The 17,475-nt window shown below is 35.4% G+C and overlaps 2 protein-coding genes across 2 annotated transcripts; both read right to left on the bottom strand.

Annotated features, from left to right (window-relative positions):
• Positions 1-3,940: 3,940 nt before the first annotated feature.
• On the bottom strand, positions 3,941-6,831 carry LOC110448111 (ADP-ribosylation factor 3-like). Its single transcript, XM_021494175.1, has 4 exons — positions 6,580-6,831; positions 6,143-6,319; positions 5,014-5,148; positions 3,941-4,469 (listed from the first exon to the last, which is right to left on the bottom strand). Exons 1-4 carry the CDS (start codon positions 6,671-6,673, stop codon positions 4,306-4,308), a joined length of 570 nt encoding a protein of 189 aa, XP_021349850.1. The 5' UTR covers positions 6,674-6,831; the 3' UTR covers positions 3,941-4,305.
• A 6,379-nt stretch (positions 6,832-13,210) lies between these two features.
• LOC110448110 (ADP-ribosylation factor-like) lies at positions 13,211-15,323 on the bottom strand. Its single transcript, XM_021494174.1, has 4 exons — positions 15,045-15,323; positions 14,633-14,809; positions 14,102-14,236; positions 13,211-13,984 (listed from the first exon to the last, which is right to left on the bottom strand). The coding sequence occupies exons 1-4, from the start codon at positions 15,136-15,138 to the stop codon at positions 13,821-13,823; spliced, it is 570 nt and encodes a 189-aa protein (XP_021349849.1). The 5' UTR covers positions 15,139-15,323; the 3' UTR covers positions 13,211-13,820.
• Positions 15,324-17,475: the final 2,152 nt, after the last annotated feature.

Below are 17,475 nucleotides of genomic sequence, written 5' to 3'. Positions count from 1 at the left end.
ACCTACACCGGTTTGAGGCGTATAGATTAGTACTACCACGGACTTAGATAATTCCGTGGTACTACAAACAAACAGAACTGTTCATCAATGTTACATCTTATAATGCTATTATCTATTTAGCTAACCCTTAGTTCAGAATAATGATTTAATATATTCTTAGTGATAGTTTACACCAAATACTTTAGTTAAAACAAAGAAGATACAAAATATGTATTAAATGCATAATTTACACAGCATTAAAACTCCGTGAAATGGATTTCAATAACTACCGGTACTTGAAACGAATGTCTGTGGGTTTTTTTTATTTGTAGATTANGAAAATACATGATTTTTAAAGAAAATTCTCAGGGTGGGGGTGGGGGTGGGGGTGTTTCCTGAAGCCCCCCAAAAACCCTCTGGATCCGCCACTGTGGCCCTCTCTATATTGGATTATAAGACCAGTGTTTGACGACGGACTATGTAACCTAAACATGACAAAATGGCCACATTTCTACAGATTTAAATCTAAATCCACACGTCCAGTGACTTTATTTCATGATTCTTCTATAATGGTGTCATTCCCGAGGGAACTGTCCTCTGACACATTGAGAGCTATTTACTTTTAATGAGTTTACGAAGGAATGCCGGAGTCAAAATATGTGGAGGTGACAAAATCTCAAAAAACACCAAAGCGTTTGTACACATGCAGTACAAAATCTGAATTAACGTTTTTGAAGAAAAGGCCATCTTAAAATGTTAATAAAATATCAGTCTGTAATACATATAACGTGTGAGTTTGTGATCCGTACGCACGATATAAGAACCTCTTTAAGCTAGTCATTTTACGCCGAAATAAGAAAGACAAGTCACACAGAAAAAAGGTGTGCGCACNAACTATGGATATAGATTTGCGATTTCACGTGATGAATTCACATGTTACATAAGGTACAGTAAACGTTTAACGATGCGTTAAACGTTTACTGTACCTTATGTAACATGTGAATTCATCACGTGAAATCGCAAATCTATATCCATAGTTACTTACCACATAGTAATAAAGTCGTTAATGGAAATTGAAATTCCAAAGTTTGGGACCAGGTTGAGTTGACAATATTAATATTTTTTCAAAGCAGCAGGTATCAGAAACAAGGTTATATACATGTAGTATACATTAGTTACTAAGTATTGACAGCAGGAATCACTGGCACAATAATGAAGTTTATAGCAGCGGGTTTATCGATGGCTTGCTATTATATTGCAGCAGAAATGACTGGATAAGTAATATTGTTTATTGTAGCAGGTATATTAATGTTTAAATAATCTATTGCTGCAGAAATAATTGGCTAAATAATACGGTTTACTGCAACAGGAATCAGTGGCTAAGTAATGTAGTTTATTGTATACACAGCAGGCATGTCAATGGTTGAGTAATCTATTTCTGCAGAAATCACTGGCTTAATACATCAATAGCTAGCAGGTGTGTGGCTACAAAATCACTACAGTATAACTATATAATGTAGTTTATTAGTCGACAGGGAAAAAAATACAAAATAAATGAGTCTAAATGCATTCTCTGGCCTTCCAAAAGATATACCACGGCAATATGATGGTCGAGTTCTGCTTGCAATGTCCAGTTAAACTGTTTTGACCACTGAAATCTCGGGGAAAACCCCCATAAATTTAGCGCAGATCTATTTATATATGTCACGTGATTGTTTCAAAAGTGAGACAGTGAAGATAACAACAATAGCACGACGTCTTGTTGTGCAATGTCGGACTCAACTAGCGGACAAGACAGCAACACTATACGTAAATGATCGTTTTCAAAGGTTATGTATGATGCAAGTGTAGTATTCCTGTTATATATAACGGTATTGATACCTCGTGCCTGTCATGACTTTTGCATGCATCTTTTTCTTTCGCCGCGATGTTTACATTTGGCCTTGTTGGTGACACGCGTTCGATAAAATAACATCACTGATCTGGGTTAATGGAGAGTTTTAGACTGTCAGGTGACGATTTAGGATTTCTTTAATATAATTACATTTTGTACTCTTATGGAATTTCAGCAAAATTTGAATCGTTATATTTCATAAGAAGGTATTTTAAACATGTGTATGCCATTTTAGCAAATATGACATTTTTTCGCCGACCAGCCCCTTTAACAATGATATACAGTGTAGCCAAACAAAATTTCAACCCCATGATGCGTTTTATTTAAAGACCACAATTAAACATCAGAATTCAGAAATATTATTGAACATGTACTTCAAAAATAACTGATCAGGGGGTTGGAACTTTGGGTGTCCATACCATAAATTCGGTGGTTTGTTGAACTGTAACGGTCCTGATACCGTCGGGTTTGTCTTGGATTTTTGTACTGTTACCGGGATATTTTCGCCCAGTAAAACTTTCGCCCTGCGCCAATGGAATTAATATTCGCCCAGTGTAATTTCGCCCTTTAAATTTAATCATTATGTTTATTATATTTACTTATGTTCACTGTAATGATAATTACGCCCTCATTACGGAGGGTGAAAACGGTGAAAATTAAAGTGCAGCCAACATTTCCCGATATACAGTAAATAGGTGACCATTATTTTACTGCTGTAGATAAATGTCACGGTGTGAAGCTGAAGAAGAAATGACATAACGAAATCCGACTACCGGATGATAAACGGGGTTTATAAAAACACGTGCGAGGGGAGATAACTCAAACTAGAATCTAATCTACAACGACAGTACATTCAACGAAACATTGGAGGGGCCGCTAGGGTGTTAAATACAAAGATGGCTGTGTGTTGTCCGAAATATTGCCGAAAGGGTGTCTGTTGGGGGCTATTTTGGTAGCTGTCAAGTACAACTCAAACTCACAAAGTGACTTATAATTTTGCAAAATAATAAAAGATTGTCAGGGTGACAAAAATTCGTTATCTTTGGGTTAGGAGGGGTTTACTGGCTCATATACACCTTTGGTCTTTATAGACCCCTCGCCGTATAAAGACTAGACGGGGTCTATGATCCCATAGACCCCTCCTAACCCAGAGATAACTAATTATATCTATGTATCTGTGAGTAAGTCCTTACGACACACTTCCGATATATCAAATTATATATACTAGACGTGTCGTACTTTGTTGCATATTACCTATCAGGCTATTGTGTAGGTCAGTACTTAGCTGATTATTACTTATTTGCGAAAGATATTTCGTTTAAATAATGTGCAAGTCATTTTTAGATACATTTGATTTATCTTTGATTATGTCACTTATTGCCTAATCCCCTTGTATAAATCAAAATTGCCTGTATATAAATACGTTTTCTATCTAACTACATATGGCATTACATTGATTGCTAGGCAACAACCTGGCCGCACTTTAATCTTCATGCCGGTTTTTTATGTATGTCTCCTGGGGGTCTGTGCTGTGTCCGTATATTTATTATATGTGCTGTTGTTTCTTATTGTCCTGTAATATAGTAATATATTGAAACGGAACCTTGACAAAGAAAACAAAGAGTGTGTGTTATCGGTAAGGGAGCTCTAACCTATCTTCATGCTTCCTGAGCATAGACATCTGAACATTTCTGTATTGTTACATGTGTTTATCACCAGTACTAATACATGTATGCTATTTAACTATATGTAATTTGTTTTTGTTTTTCAATTATTCATCTGGTCGGCTGCTTGAACACCAAAAGTCAGGGATGACCTATCCCTTTCAAATTTTGCATGGTTTACCTGATACAACAAAAAATATGTTTGAAAAGCAAATGCTGACGATGGGATTTTGATAACTTTTCGGTTCGTTAACCTGTTTTTACAGATTTAAAGTAACAGAAGCAATGATGCTTTTCTTGGAACCCATTTTTCTGTTCCTCCGTGCTTTTGAAATGACAAATTAATTAACATCATTTATGTAATCAACATTTTTTATTTTCAACAATAATGTAACAAAAGTACAAAAAAGACACATTTATATCAAATAGAAAGCAAATGTATTACATGTTTTGCAGTACGACAACTGCAGTAATATTGTCCATCTCACGGTATCTACACATCTTTAGATTTCATTGATTGCCATAACTTAACTATTTACACATATTTATATATTTACAAGGGATAGCAGTTGTTGATATTGCACATAGATATCCGATACACAGGTTAACATCCGCATCCACGCCATTCACTATTCTCCTGGATTCCATATATAGATTAGGACAGCTTCTGTTCGAACTTCTTGCATGTAAATCAGGATTTGATAGAATCAAGCACAGTCTGTGGTTTAAATGTAATAACGAACAGTTTCTTAATTGAAGTGAAGACTATCATCTGTAGGTCCTCTTGTTTTCTTTTGTAAGTCGAGCCATTTCTTTCATGCCTTCATATATTCCATCTCCATTCATCGCGCAAGCTCCTTGAACAAACCATTTCCTTCCGGTTAGTTTCATTAGACACATCCTGTCTGCTACCTCCGCTGTGTTCATGGCATCTAAAATATCATAAAATGTACACCTAATTATTTCTAATAAAAAACAGCAACCAGTGTTAATGATTTTTTTTTTTATTACGTTTGATATCGGGATTTTTCATAAGTAAACGTTTGATTTTTCACTCCTGCGAGAAAATCAAAATTAATATCATTTTTTTAAATGACTTTGATGTTTCAGACCATTGAAAATACAGTCCAAAATTAAGAAAAATCGACCAATGAAAATTCTTGATTTTTTTCTGTTCCACATAGACCTTGATTGTGACGTCAGATAAATTCGACGTCAAAAATTGATGTTCCACGGTACACCTCAATATTACAGGGTCATTTTCTTCACACAGTCAAACCTTTATTCAGGGACCAGGTTTGAAAGGTGGTCTTTTAGTACAAGTCCCATTAACATGGGAAAGTACTTGTAACACAAGAATAAAAGTCACACTCGTGAAACATAAGACGCTACACAATTAAACATCTTCTATTTCTTTCTCTAACCTACTAAACATATCCCTCTATACAAAACCAACGTTGCAAGGAATAAACTTACGTGGAAGATCTTGTTTGTTTGCCAGTACAACAACCGGAACACCTCTCATTTCATCATTTTCCAGTATCCCGAAAAGTTCCTCTCGGGCCTCACTGATCCTCTCTCTGTCATTGCTGTCTACGACGTAAACCAAACCTGCGAATGAGGGAACAAAAAGCGGGTTTATTGCTTACTTTGAAAACTTCAGTATGTCGACGGAAAACGCCAAACAAAGTAAACAATGATTGTTTTGTGAATTTGAGGCTGATCATTTATTGATATGTATGTGTATGTCTTTATACGGTATGGAAGAAGGGAGTGATGAAGGGGAAGCTACCAAACTGCCAACGGAACAGCGACAATATCGGATAAATTCAGATAAACGTACTCATATCACCATTGGGATTGTTTTGATAAATGGATAATAGTTGCGCTTTACTTCGTAGTGGTACTTTATTCAGACATACACCACCCCACCATAAACATGGACACCTTTACTTCGTAGTGGGACTTTATTCAGGCATACACCACCCACCAAAAACATGGACACCTTTACTTCGTAGTCGTACTTTATTCAGACATACGCCACCCCACCATAAACATGGACTCCTTTACTTCGTAGTGGTATTTCATTTGGGATTGCTCCCCCCACCATAAACATGGACACCTTTACTTCGCAGTGGTACTTTATTCAGGCATACACCACCCACCAAAAACATGGACACCTTTACTTCGAAGTGGAACTTTATTCAGGCATACACCATCCACCATAAACATGGACACCTTTACTTCGTCGTGGTACTTTATTCAGGCATACACCACCCACCAAAAACATGGACACCTTTACTTCGAAGTGGAACTTTATTCAGGCATACACCACCCACCAAAAACATGGACACCTTTACTTCGTAGTGGTACTTTATTCAGGCATACACCATCCACCATAAACATGGACACCTTTACTTGCTTATGATTAATGTAAAAAATGAATAAATATAAAGTGTAAAATAAATATGCATCAGATTTTAAAAAAAAAATGTGTTTTTCTCCGCCAAAATGGAACACGTGTCCGTATGCTAATATTACTTGTCAAATCTTGTCCGAGTCAGGTACTTGACTTTAGAGAAGCAGTAAGTGCTAATCAACGTACCTTCAGTGTCTTGGAAGTAATGTCTCCAGAGTGGTCGGATCTTGTCCTGGCCGCCGACATCCCACACGGTAAAGGACACACCCTTACAAGGGGACACCTCCTCCACGTTAAACCCGATCGTCGGAATGGTAGAGACGTTCTCGTTCAGTTTGATCTTGTACAGGACCGTCGTTTTACCTGTAATGTATTATATAGGACATTTAAAAAATCCATGAATCCGTTAATACAAGCATAATATTAGATGTGAATCTTGATATTATGATTACCTTTAAATTGGTAAGGATTCTGTGTGTAATGGTTGTGCAGAAAATAACAAGTTGTGTCTCAGAATTGCTAATTAGAAAAAAAAACTATGATAACCAACTACAGCTCTTATTTTTCCATAGTTCGTAACTTGATATGCAATAGTTCTCTTATCATTAGCACTGTAATTTTACCTGCCGCATCCAGTCCCAGCATCAGTATCCGGGTCGTTGATCCACTGGAGAAACTCTGCATCACATCAGCAAGCTTTGCGAATAATAAACCCATATTGTACGTGCTGCTTATAGTTTATCCCTTTTACCTGACAATATCTATATGGTGTGCTTATCTCACAGACTGTTATATTTGTGTGCTGTCGTTATAAATGCGTTAGGTTATATAGTGGTTTGGTTCCACGTATTGCACAAAGTCTGTACATGGGTATGTAACCCTCGATCTGTCACTCCAGCCATATGTTCAATGCCAGCGTGGAGAAAATTGCGTCACGCTCAGCGACTATTCGGAATTCCCAATGTTAAACATGCGGTAAAGTCCGATACACTTCGAATGCGTCTATATTTAATCCTGATCTGGGGATTCCCTCTTTGTTTACCCTGACTACGACCCAGTGCCTATCAGTAATGACCATTGGTATGCTCGTTATCTACTATCACAGTATGCTATATGTAGTAACGAATCTATCGTTTCTCACACATCAAATCGTACTCTGCAGCTAAGGCATGTCCTTGTTATTGTTTCACTACAATACGGTGTTTACCCTTATTTTAAACCTTCTACCTATCGTGTTATAGAACATGCGCAGTTTGATGTGTGTAAACTACGGGCGATAGATTAAAACTACAATTAACATGTCATTACTAACGTGTGTTACTCTATTTAGTAATACGGACATTTCATCAATGATATATGTTATACTTCTATAATCTGTCTAGCTAATCCTTAGCTCAGAATAACGATCTGATTACTTCTTGATGTCTTTTTCCAAAGAAGCATTGAAATGATGCTAAAGTGGGTAAATTAGATTGGGTGTAATACAATGTTTGATGCATTCGCATAGTACAATGAAACTTTCGTATAGATTGCTCTATATATTTTCAGTACTGTCCGTACCTTCACACTTAGATACATATTACTGATATTTCTTTAAAGTGAACATTTGTAAATTATTTTTCATTCAACCGAATCATACTACATATTGATATATCTTTACATAAGATTGTTCAGATCGGTGAAGGACGGCGTCTATTTTGTAATAAAAAACAATGGACAAATAAGCCGCATAAATTCCGACATAGAATCTACGAAGTTGAGAATTCTTTAGAGGTTTGATGACGCGAAATTGTTTAAGCTGAACTAGAAAAATAAATGATACATATACCATCTTTAGTTTTTTATAACTGTATCCTCTATCCATAGAACTTTCTATGATACATTCTGTCTATATCGCGGTCTATACTATTCCCCTATTCTATGCTCTGGTAGTGATGTCCAGGGCCCGTGTTCATGAAACTGTTCTCATGCTCAAGAATTGATTCTGTGCTCAAACCAGCTTTCTTGTTACTCACTTAAATCATGTAAAACTATCAAAAAGTCAAATGTAAACATTGAAAATAGTATTCGGCTTTTAGTCTCTGCAAACTGTTTTCAAATCATTGAAAAAATAAGATTGTTTTATTAATTTATAGATGAAACACGAAATTAGGCTCGAGCACAAAAACCATGCTTGAGCATGGTTTTCGCTTTCATGAATACGGGCCCTGGAGAATAATGACCGAATCGTCAGATGAGTTCAGTATTCCACTACAGACATCATATTAGTGAACTCTTCCTTTCGGGAATAGCAGTAATAGATTTAGTACATTACATATCATCGGATTCGATCTTAACAATTACAAATCAATATCAAAACCCGACACTAGTGTATTGAACATTCAAAACAAGCGTAAGAGTTATAAATAACCAATGATGTAAATGTATTTTACTTTCTATAATGAAACACTGTACATTGTCCATGATACGTTCCACAATAAAACATTTTATCCATATTACTCACCACAATCCACAGTGAGTAATTTATTGTAAGTTAATTATTTAATTCATCCAGCGAAAGAATGTATGAGTCCGAATACAGGGATACAATCATGTGTCTATTGTTACAGGGATACAATCATGTGTCTATTGTGTTTTTTGATGTAACAGAAAATAGCCTTTTTTTAAGAATAAAATTGAAGAAAAAACCCCACTACTTCAACATTAATACAGATTCGATAAAAAGCTCAGACCTAAAGTCTATGAGGAAAGTACGTTGGCCTATTGAAGCAAACTGAAAAAAATAAACCCAACCCTATCCCTATGTAGTTCATTGAATAAGTTATCATTACATTCCATGTAATTACTTCTTTAAATTTACAAAAGTAATGTAGCCACTACAGAAAAGGCATGGTGAATTCCTACGACGAACTAGAAAAGAAACCTTGGCCCGTATTCATAAAACCGTTCTCGTGCTCAAGCATGGATTTTGCGCTTAAGCTTAATTTCTTGTCCTGGTTATAAATGAATAAAAACAATATACTTCGTCAATGATTTGGAAAACTTTTGAAGAGCCTTAAAGCTGAATACTGATTTCAGTATTTAAATTTGTACTTTTGGTCGTTTGACATGATTTCAGCAAGCTACAAGAAAGCTGAAAAGAGCACAGAGTCTATGACTGAGCACGAGAACGGCTTCATGAATACGGGCCATGTGTCTTTCTCAACTCCCCGATTAGCATACGGCCAGTGCTGCCATTCCGGCGCTCACAGCTAGCATTCAGCAACTCTAGCACTGGTGAACCACGTACTCATTTACAGCTGAGTAGACTGGAACATGCGGAGTAAAGTTTCTTGCTCAAAGACAGCACAGGTCATTGACGTGACTTGAACCCAATTCAATTCACAATTCAAATCAATTTATTTCCGTAAGTTTTACAACTTATAGGATTTGTATAACAACAAATAATTTCATATAAGTACAACAACAAATAATAACATATTACTGGCACATTCATCACAAATCATCAGCAACAACAACATCATCGAAATCATAATTCATCACTTTCACCATTATCATCATTATCATCGTCGTCGCCGTCGTCGTCGTCGTCTTATAAATCATCATCATGAAATAATCATCATTGCCTTGTAAATCTTCTTCATCATCAAATACAACAACATTGAGTATTTACCATCTTAAACATGAAAGATTGTACGAACAAAACATGGACATGATACGATTGAGTAATACAAAATAAGGTAAAACAAAATTATAAGTTAAACAATCCTTCGTTTGTTAAGCTTCAATAATAAATTTACCTAACAAATTCAGTTCTTTTACGTTGTATGTATTTACTTATTCGATAAGATGGTTTTCGACAGTAATAATTTTTGATATATTTTCTCCTTAGATCTAGATGACGTGGGCAGGTAAATAGAAAATGAAATTCATCTTCTATCTCTTTTAGGTCACAGTCACTGCAACATCTATTATTCCTTGCAATATTCCTGTACCTTCCCGTTTCTATTGCAAGATTGTGAGCTGACATACGTAATTTGGTAATCATAATTCGACGTTGTTTTGGTATAAACTTTGTTAAATAATATTGCAACATCACGGTATCTACCATATATCTATAGAGATCACATTTACTTGAGATGGCCAACGAGTTGAATAAAGTTAGTTTTGCCTGACTATCTATGCGCTGTTTCATAATAGGTAGTAGACATAGGTCGGTAGCTGCCTGCCTTAACCATATATATCCAAACCCTAGTTCAAATAATTTATGCTTTATGAATAATAACCAATTTCGTTTCGGGTTTTCCCTCCAAGTTTCTTTCAATAAAAACTGATATGCTTAACAACTTAAACCAATATTTAAACATTCTAAGTAACTGATTGTTTGCCAGAGGAAGTCGTCCAAGCTCAAAATATACCATAGCATTTGCACGTAGATGTTTTAGCACGGAGTATGTTTTTACAAAATTCCATATGAACCCTTTCTATTTCAACTTCTTTATAACTACCCCATATTTCACAGCCATAATAAATTACACTACTCACATATGTGTCAAAGAGGTGTAGCATAGTTTTGATGTTTAAACGAATGTGTTTACATATAGATCGCAAGGCAAAAAGCGCTTTACGACCTTGCTCTGCTACATGTTTAACCTAAAACTGAATTTGTTCTTAAATCTAAACAGAACCCCCAGATAACAGAATTGATCCACAATTGAAATTGTGTTGCCGTTATATACCAAGCTTTCTGATTCTCTAATACTTCCTCTATTTCTGAAAACCATAATTTTGGTTTTGTCGGTATTAACTGTTAATTTCCACTTATTCGAATACTCACTTAGATTGTTCAAGAGGCTTTATAAACCTTCGATTGACTCAGAAAATAAAACTAAATCATCTGTATATAGAAGAAAAAATAAACTCAATTCCCCAAAATCAAAATGGAATGCTCCATTTTCTATAAAACTTTTTTCAGAATCATTTATAAACAAAGAAAAAAGTAACGGGGACAAAATTTCCCCTTGCATCAATCCAACATTATTAGAAAAAAAGTCCAACATTTGCCATTAACGAAAACACAAGATTTAACTAATGAGTATAAAGACTTAATTGTAGACAAACATTTACCTCGAACATCCAGCTTTGTTTACTTGCACCACAGGCGTACTCTATCTACGAAATCAAAAGCCTTGCGGTAATCTATGAAACAACAATATAACCTCTTTGTTTTAGATAACGTTTTCGAAATTATAGTTGCAAAGCGAAAATAGCATCCACAGTGCTTACCCCTGGACGGAATCCAAATTGTGCGTCCGTTACAGTATCATATTTAGTACAAACGTCAATCAAACGTTTATCATACAACTAATTAGACTGATACCTCGAAAATTATTAGGATCTGTTAAAGCGCCCTTTTTATGCACAGGTACAATGATTGCTTCGGACCAGTCAACTGGAAAATATCCAGATTGTAAAATATTGTTAAATAATACATGAGCCGGCCGTTCTACCACTAGTTCATAGGAAACTTCTCACAAAGTAAAACAAAGGTGATACAAAGGGTACCTCACACCAGGATAAGTGAGGATACACTTGCCCAGGGTAATGAAAACTGGATTATAACAGTTGGATATCAGGTATATATTTCACCGTTAAATTCTTAATCGTAGATTGTAGGGATCAGTGGCTAGGTGATGTAGTTTGTTGACTAGGTAGTGTAGTTTATCAGTATCAGTGGCTAAGACATTTATTTTATTGCAGCAGGTACATTATATCAATGGTTAGGTTATGCAGTTTATCGCAGTAAGTGTCAGTGCCTAGGTTATGTAGTTTATCGCAGTAAGTCACTGATACCTACAATATACTCTATAACCTATCCAGTGATATTTATTGCAGTACGTATCAGTGACTAGGTAAAGAAGTATATTGCAGTATATGTCAGTGGCTGGGTTATTAAGTCTGTTGCAGTAAGAATATGTGGTAAAGAAAGCCAATATATTGCAGCAGGAAACAATGGCTAGGTTATGTAGTTTATTGTAGTAAGTATCAACGGCTAGATACAACTGTAATGTAGTTTATGTAGCAGGTATGATCAGTTACTAATATTAGTATATTGCAGCAGTGCACTATATTATTAAAGCAGGTATCACTGGCCAGATAATGTACATTGTATTTATTGTAGCAGGTATCACTGGCCAGATAATGTACATTGTATTTATTGTAGCAGCTATCAGTGGCTGGATAATGTGGTGACTGTCTTTTCCGCATGTAAATTTATTTAGTTATTAGACCATGTTGTAATCCATGTTGTATTTTTCAATGATTTGATGGCATAATATCTAGCTAGCATGTTACGGCAAAATCAATGTTAAATTAGATTTCTATTGAATTAAATTTTTAACTGTCAGTAAGTTTTCCATGTTCTATGGAAATTGAAAATTCGAAAAATGAAATAAAAGAAAAAAATTAGTAAATATGTTTTTTTTTTTTTATTAAAATAACAAATATAACAAAAAATAAAGTATTTTTTTGCAATGCACATTAATTTGCTTAAACAAAAATATTAGAAAAACAATTGTTGTAAAACAGTTATAGTCGTATAATTTATACAATATTTAATACTAAACCACATTTATATAGCGTCCTATATGATTTATAAAATTAATCTAAAAGCGCTTTACAACACATGCATAATATATTAGTTATAATAGATGAAAAAGGCATACAAATAATCATTATACATCAAGTAAGAAGACAATTATCTCAATATGCATATACATGAATATATAAAGGGTAGTATGTACATGACATCTATATGCAAAGAGCCTAAAATGCAGACGTGAAGAGGTGGGTCTTTATATCCCTCTTGTAATTAGCCAGGGTTTTTGACATCCTGATAGCAGATGGTAACAGGTAACTAGCTAATTTTGTACTTCAACCAGTATCGTTCAAGTAATCAGTGCAATGAATATAGCACAGGTGTGATGTTCTCTCCCTTTAGAGTGCCAGTAATACATGATCAGCACGGATATTTTGATAATTGTCGTTACAAAATTAATTTACCATTCTAAGATTCTAAGATTAATCTTGATTGCTGGTTCTTCACATGTAAAACACTACACGTAGTAAAGTGCGGTTTTCGTTTTCTCTCATGTCCGTGTGTGTAAGATAGAGCTGTCCAGGGTACGAAAGAGGTGCAAGAAAATTCTTTCTCTTACCCTGGACAGGTGTGTCCACACTTTTACCGGTGTGAGATGCTGCAATGCGGAAAAGGCGACGTGATGAAATTAAAACCTTTTACGATATATTTACCGTAAACGTTAGAAAGAGGAGATTAATTTCTGAGCAAACTATGTTTGCAAATGTTTGGAATGCTAAAGAATTTCAAAATTGTAGCGTGTCCAAACCAGTCCAAACCAGTCCAAACGCATTTTCATTGTTTCTGAGCCTATCCTGGTAGTTGGAATGAGAGAAAATTACTCTTTCATGTCCAAGGGTGTAGGATAGGTAATACCACCCTCGGGATTGTCACCAATTTAGCAAATCCCCCGGCAAAGCCTCGGGTTTTACCAAATTTGAAATCCCCTGGGGTGGAATTTCTCTATCCTAAACCATGGGCATGACAGAGTCTTATAATACACACCGTACACTTATCTCCGAGTTATTAAAACTCGATCTGTGACCAATGCCATCTTCCATCCCGAGTTCCCTACGACCTCGACGGTTTGGTAACTTAGTAGTGTAGTTTATGACTGCGACGTCACAGCCACACATATGACAGCGAATTCGAAGCAAGGCAGGTTGATGCTGTCTGTGGATTTAATGCCATGGTGGGCAATATCTTAACGTTTTAAGTAGAGATATCTCATCTGTAGTTCTTTTTGTTTTCTTTTGTAAGTCGTGCCATTTCTTTCATGCCTTCAAATAGGCCAGCCCCGTTCGTCGCGCATGCCCCTTGTACAAACCACTTGCGGTCGGTTAGTTTCGTCAGACCCATCCTGTCAGCTACTTCTGATGTGTTCATGGCGTCTATAAAAAAAATAACAGATACATATCAATCAGTTATATATATGCAGAACATTCAATCAGCGTAAATGGGAGTAACATCATCTTATTTTCAAAAGTTTTAAATGTGAGTTTACTTACATGGAAGGTCTTGTTTATTTGCAAGCACAACAACCGGGACACCTCTCATTTCATCATCGTCTAGTATATTAGATAGTTCATCTCGGGCCTCATTGATCCTTTCCCTGTCATTGCTGTCTACGACGTAAATCAGACCTGTAAAAGGAAATATGACATACAGATAGGAAGAGATCAACGATAATGTTTACATGAGAATGACATAATGACTATTTGTTTTAGAATTATTTAGTTTTGCATTAGTTCATGTACGATACAGGAAAAGAGGAATTTGAAAACATATCTGACTAATATACTTCCATCGTTTTGGCATCCGATACATTTTTAAAACCCTGAACACTGTCTGCTCACATTAGTTATCGTATTTACACAGGTATATGGTAGAACAAAAACAAAAGTTATAACAGAAACAGTTCATTGACAGGACTTTGTAGTAGGATGATATTACAAACTGTGAGATCTGCAACAAAATTAGATGGTATAAAGAAAAGAGAGCTTGTCTATATCTATCGTTTTTCGACAGAGGTGACTCACCTTCTGTGTTCTGGAAATAAACTTTCCATAGAGGTCGGAGCTTGTCCTGACCGCCGACATCCCACACGGTAAAGGATACCCCCTTACACGGGGACACTTCCTCTACGTTAAACCCGATCGTCGGAATGGTAGAGACTTTCTCGTTCAGTTTGACCTTATACAGGACCGTCGTTTTACCTGTAATGTATTAGAAAATTTTAATAATGATAATTAAGAAAACAATAACATGTCATATGACTTGACATAAGTAATTAGACATGTATGTTTTATGCTAAAGTTATGACGATAAAGAATAGACTGTATCCGAACTCATAATTACTAATTATAAATAACATATAATAATGTCATATAGTTTGATAGATCTCTAATGAAAACAACATGTAATACACTTATCTGTCCAAAATAAAATTACCTGCAGCATCCAGGCCCAGCATCAATATTCGGGACGGGGGTCCACCGGAAAAGCTCTGCATCACATCAGCAAGCTTAGCCAATAATGAACCCATGTTGTTCTGCTTAAAAATGTATCTTTTTTACCTGACAATATCTATATGCTGTGCTTATCTCACAGACTGTTATATTTGTGTGTACTGTCGTTATAAATGCGTTAGGTTATATAGTGGTTTGGTTCCACGTATTGCACAAAGTCTGTACACGGGTATATAACCCTCGATCTGTCACTCCAGCCATATGGTCAATACCAGCGTGGAGAAAAACGCGTCACGCACAATGTCCATTCGGAACACACGCTTTAAATCAACTGTGTCTATTTTTAACCCTGTTCCGGGATTTCCCTGTTTGTTTACCTTGTCTACGTTCTAACATTCATTAGTAAGTATATGGACATAGCTATCGGCTACCACTATCGAATCGTAGTTTACATGTGAGCAATATGTATGTCAAGTGTTTCCTTATTATTGTGATGTCATTTTCCCAACGAAGGCAGAACAAGTAAACATTTTAACTGAATATCGACCATGATATAGAAGTAGTGATATACTGTGTACCTAGTTCGACATGTAAAGACAGGAAGGACGGCCTATCTTCTTCCAATAAACACTTCTTCACAAAAGCATTATACGCTTTTTTTATATTCAGCACAGATTATCCTAAGCTCAGAATTACAATTGAATTTTATTTTTCATATCTTGAATTTATTTCAATATGGAATATTTTCCACAAATTACAGTGTAGTTTTGAATTTTGATTAAGTGATTTAAACAAATTACCTGTTGCATACACATAATATGAAAATGTCTATGCAATGGATTATCAGAGAACGTCTAATAATTGTAGACCCGGACAACAATTCAGAAATTTCCCTTAATTGAACATTTGTACATTTATTTTTATTTTGCTGTAAATATAATACCAAACCTCAGGCAGGTGAAGCCACATGAACGTGAGATTGATATGATTGGTGTTTGTAATGTAAGCACTAGACTTAACTCACATAATATCTTCACAGTTAACAAATTATCTCAATTAGCGCACATATAAAGGCCCCTATTCTCGATGGAATCACAAGCAATACATTTTATCCATACTTCCTTTAAAACAATACAAACTTTTAATAATGTTTAAAAATACATTATATCCATAGTAATTTGTATAATCCACTGTATCCGTTATATTTCCTATATTTTACCAAGACATGCCCAAAGAAATATCTTTTTCCGAAATGTGATCTAGTCTTTTATGATTGTTTTACTTTATCAATGACATATCTATGTTAATATTGACAAGCTCTTTAGTATTTTATATGATAATTTATAGATAGTACGCTATATGATTAATTCAAGTTAATAACATCAATAAACGTATCTTTACAGATATTTTCTGTTCGCTTTTCATTCTATGACAGTTGCAAATTCGATACGTTAAAAAAAGGGTTTTACAGCCTCATTCACCTAGGGGTTTTCCAACAGAAAGCTATATATCAAGGAATTAGATACTTCTATATTTCATTTAAAGATATCTCTCAATTATATTGATCAAAACTATGAAATAAATATATTTAATCCATTCAAAATTATCGCTATTTGAAAAAAAGATATCTCAATTTCAATTAGGGAGATCCATTTCGAGATATCCTTATAAAAAATCAACATTCTAAGATGTGTCTTATACATTTGTGACCCCCTCCCCTTTTTATGGTATTGAATGCAGTAGTAGTGTAAACATATTACAATTTTTTTTTTTTCAAATGTTTAAGCTGATGATTGAGTCAAAAAGATTACCAGCTTCAATTCCGAAAGGACGCTGCAGCTGAAAGCGAGTTTATCGCAATCAATTTCTGTATATATTCATATACCCAAGCAATATATCTATAATACTGGTTTGTTACCGTTCACCCTGCACATGTTATGTAAAAGGCAACGTTGAACAAGTCTTAAGGATGTGCAAACAGTCATTGAGAAGAAGGCAAATTTACGTAATATTTGTGGAATCTAATGGGCGTTAAATCCATCCGATAATTATAAAATATAAAACATTAACCGTCAGATATTTTATTGACCTTGAATCAAATTACATAAAGTTGAGTAAAGGCTGGCCAACACGAACATGTCACTTGTTGGTGTTGATCCAGTCGGCGTAGGATCGGACCTCTGTATATACAGATGGATATCCTGGTGGACAGCCGACAGCACCCCATGACGTCACTCCGACCAGTTCCCACTGGTCGCTTTCGTTATTTTTACCCACCAAAGGTCCCCCGCTGTTTCCCTGCAACACCAGTAACACATTTCATAACATGCAACAATGTTACCCGATGTGTCCCTGCAACAGCACTAAGACAATGAATAGGTTATTTTATAACATGTTCCACACATTACAATGGT

The sequence above is a fragment of the Mizuhopecten yessoensis genome, unplaced genomic scaffold, assembly GCF_002113885.1.
Source record: "Mizuhopecten yessoensis strain PY_sf001 unplaced genomic scaffold, ASM211388v2 scaffold3837, whole genome shotgun sequence".
Taxonomy (NCBI): domain Eukaryota; kingdom Metazoa; phylum Mollusca; class Bivalvia; order Pectinida; family Pectinidae; genus Mizuhopecten; species Mizuhopecten yessoensis.
This window is presented reverse-complemented; position numbering and strand designations above follow the sequence as displayed.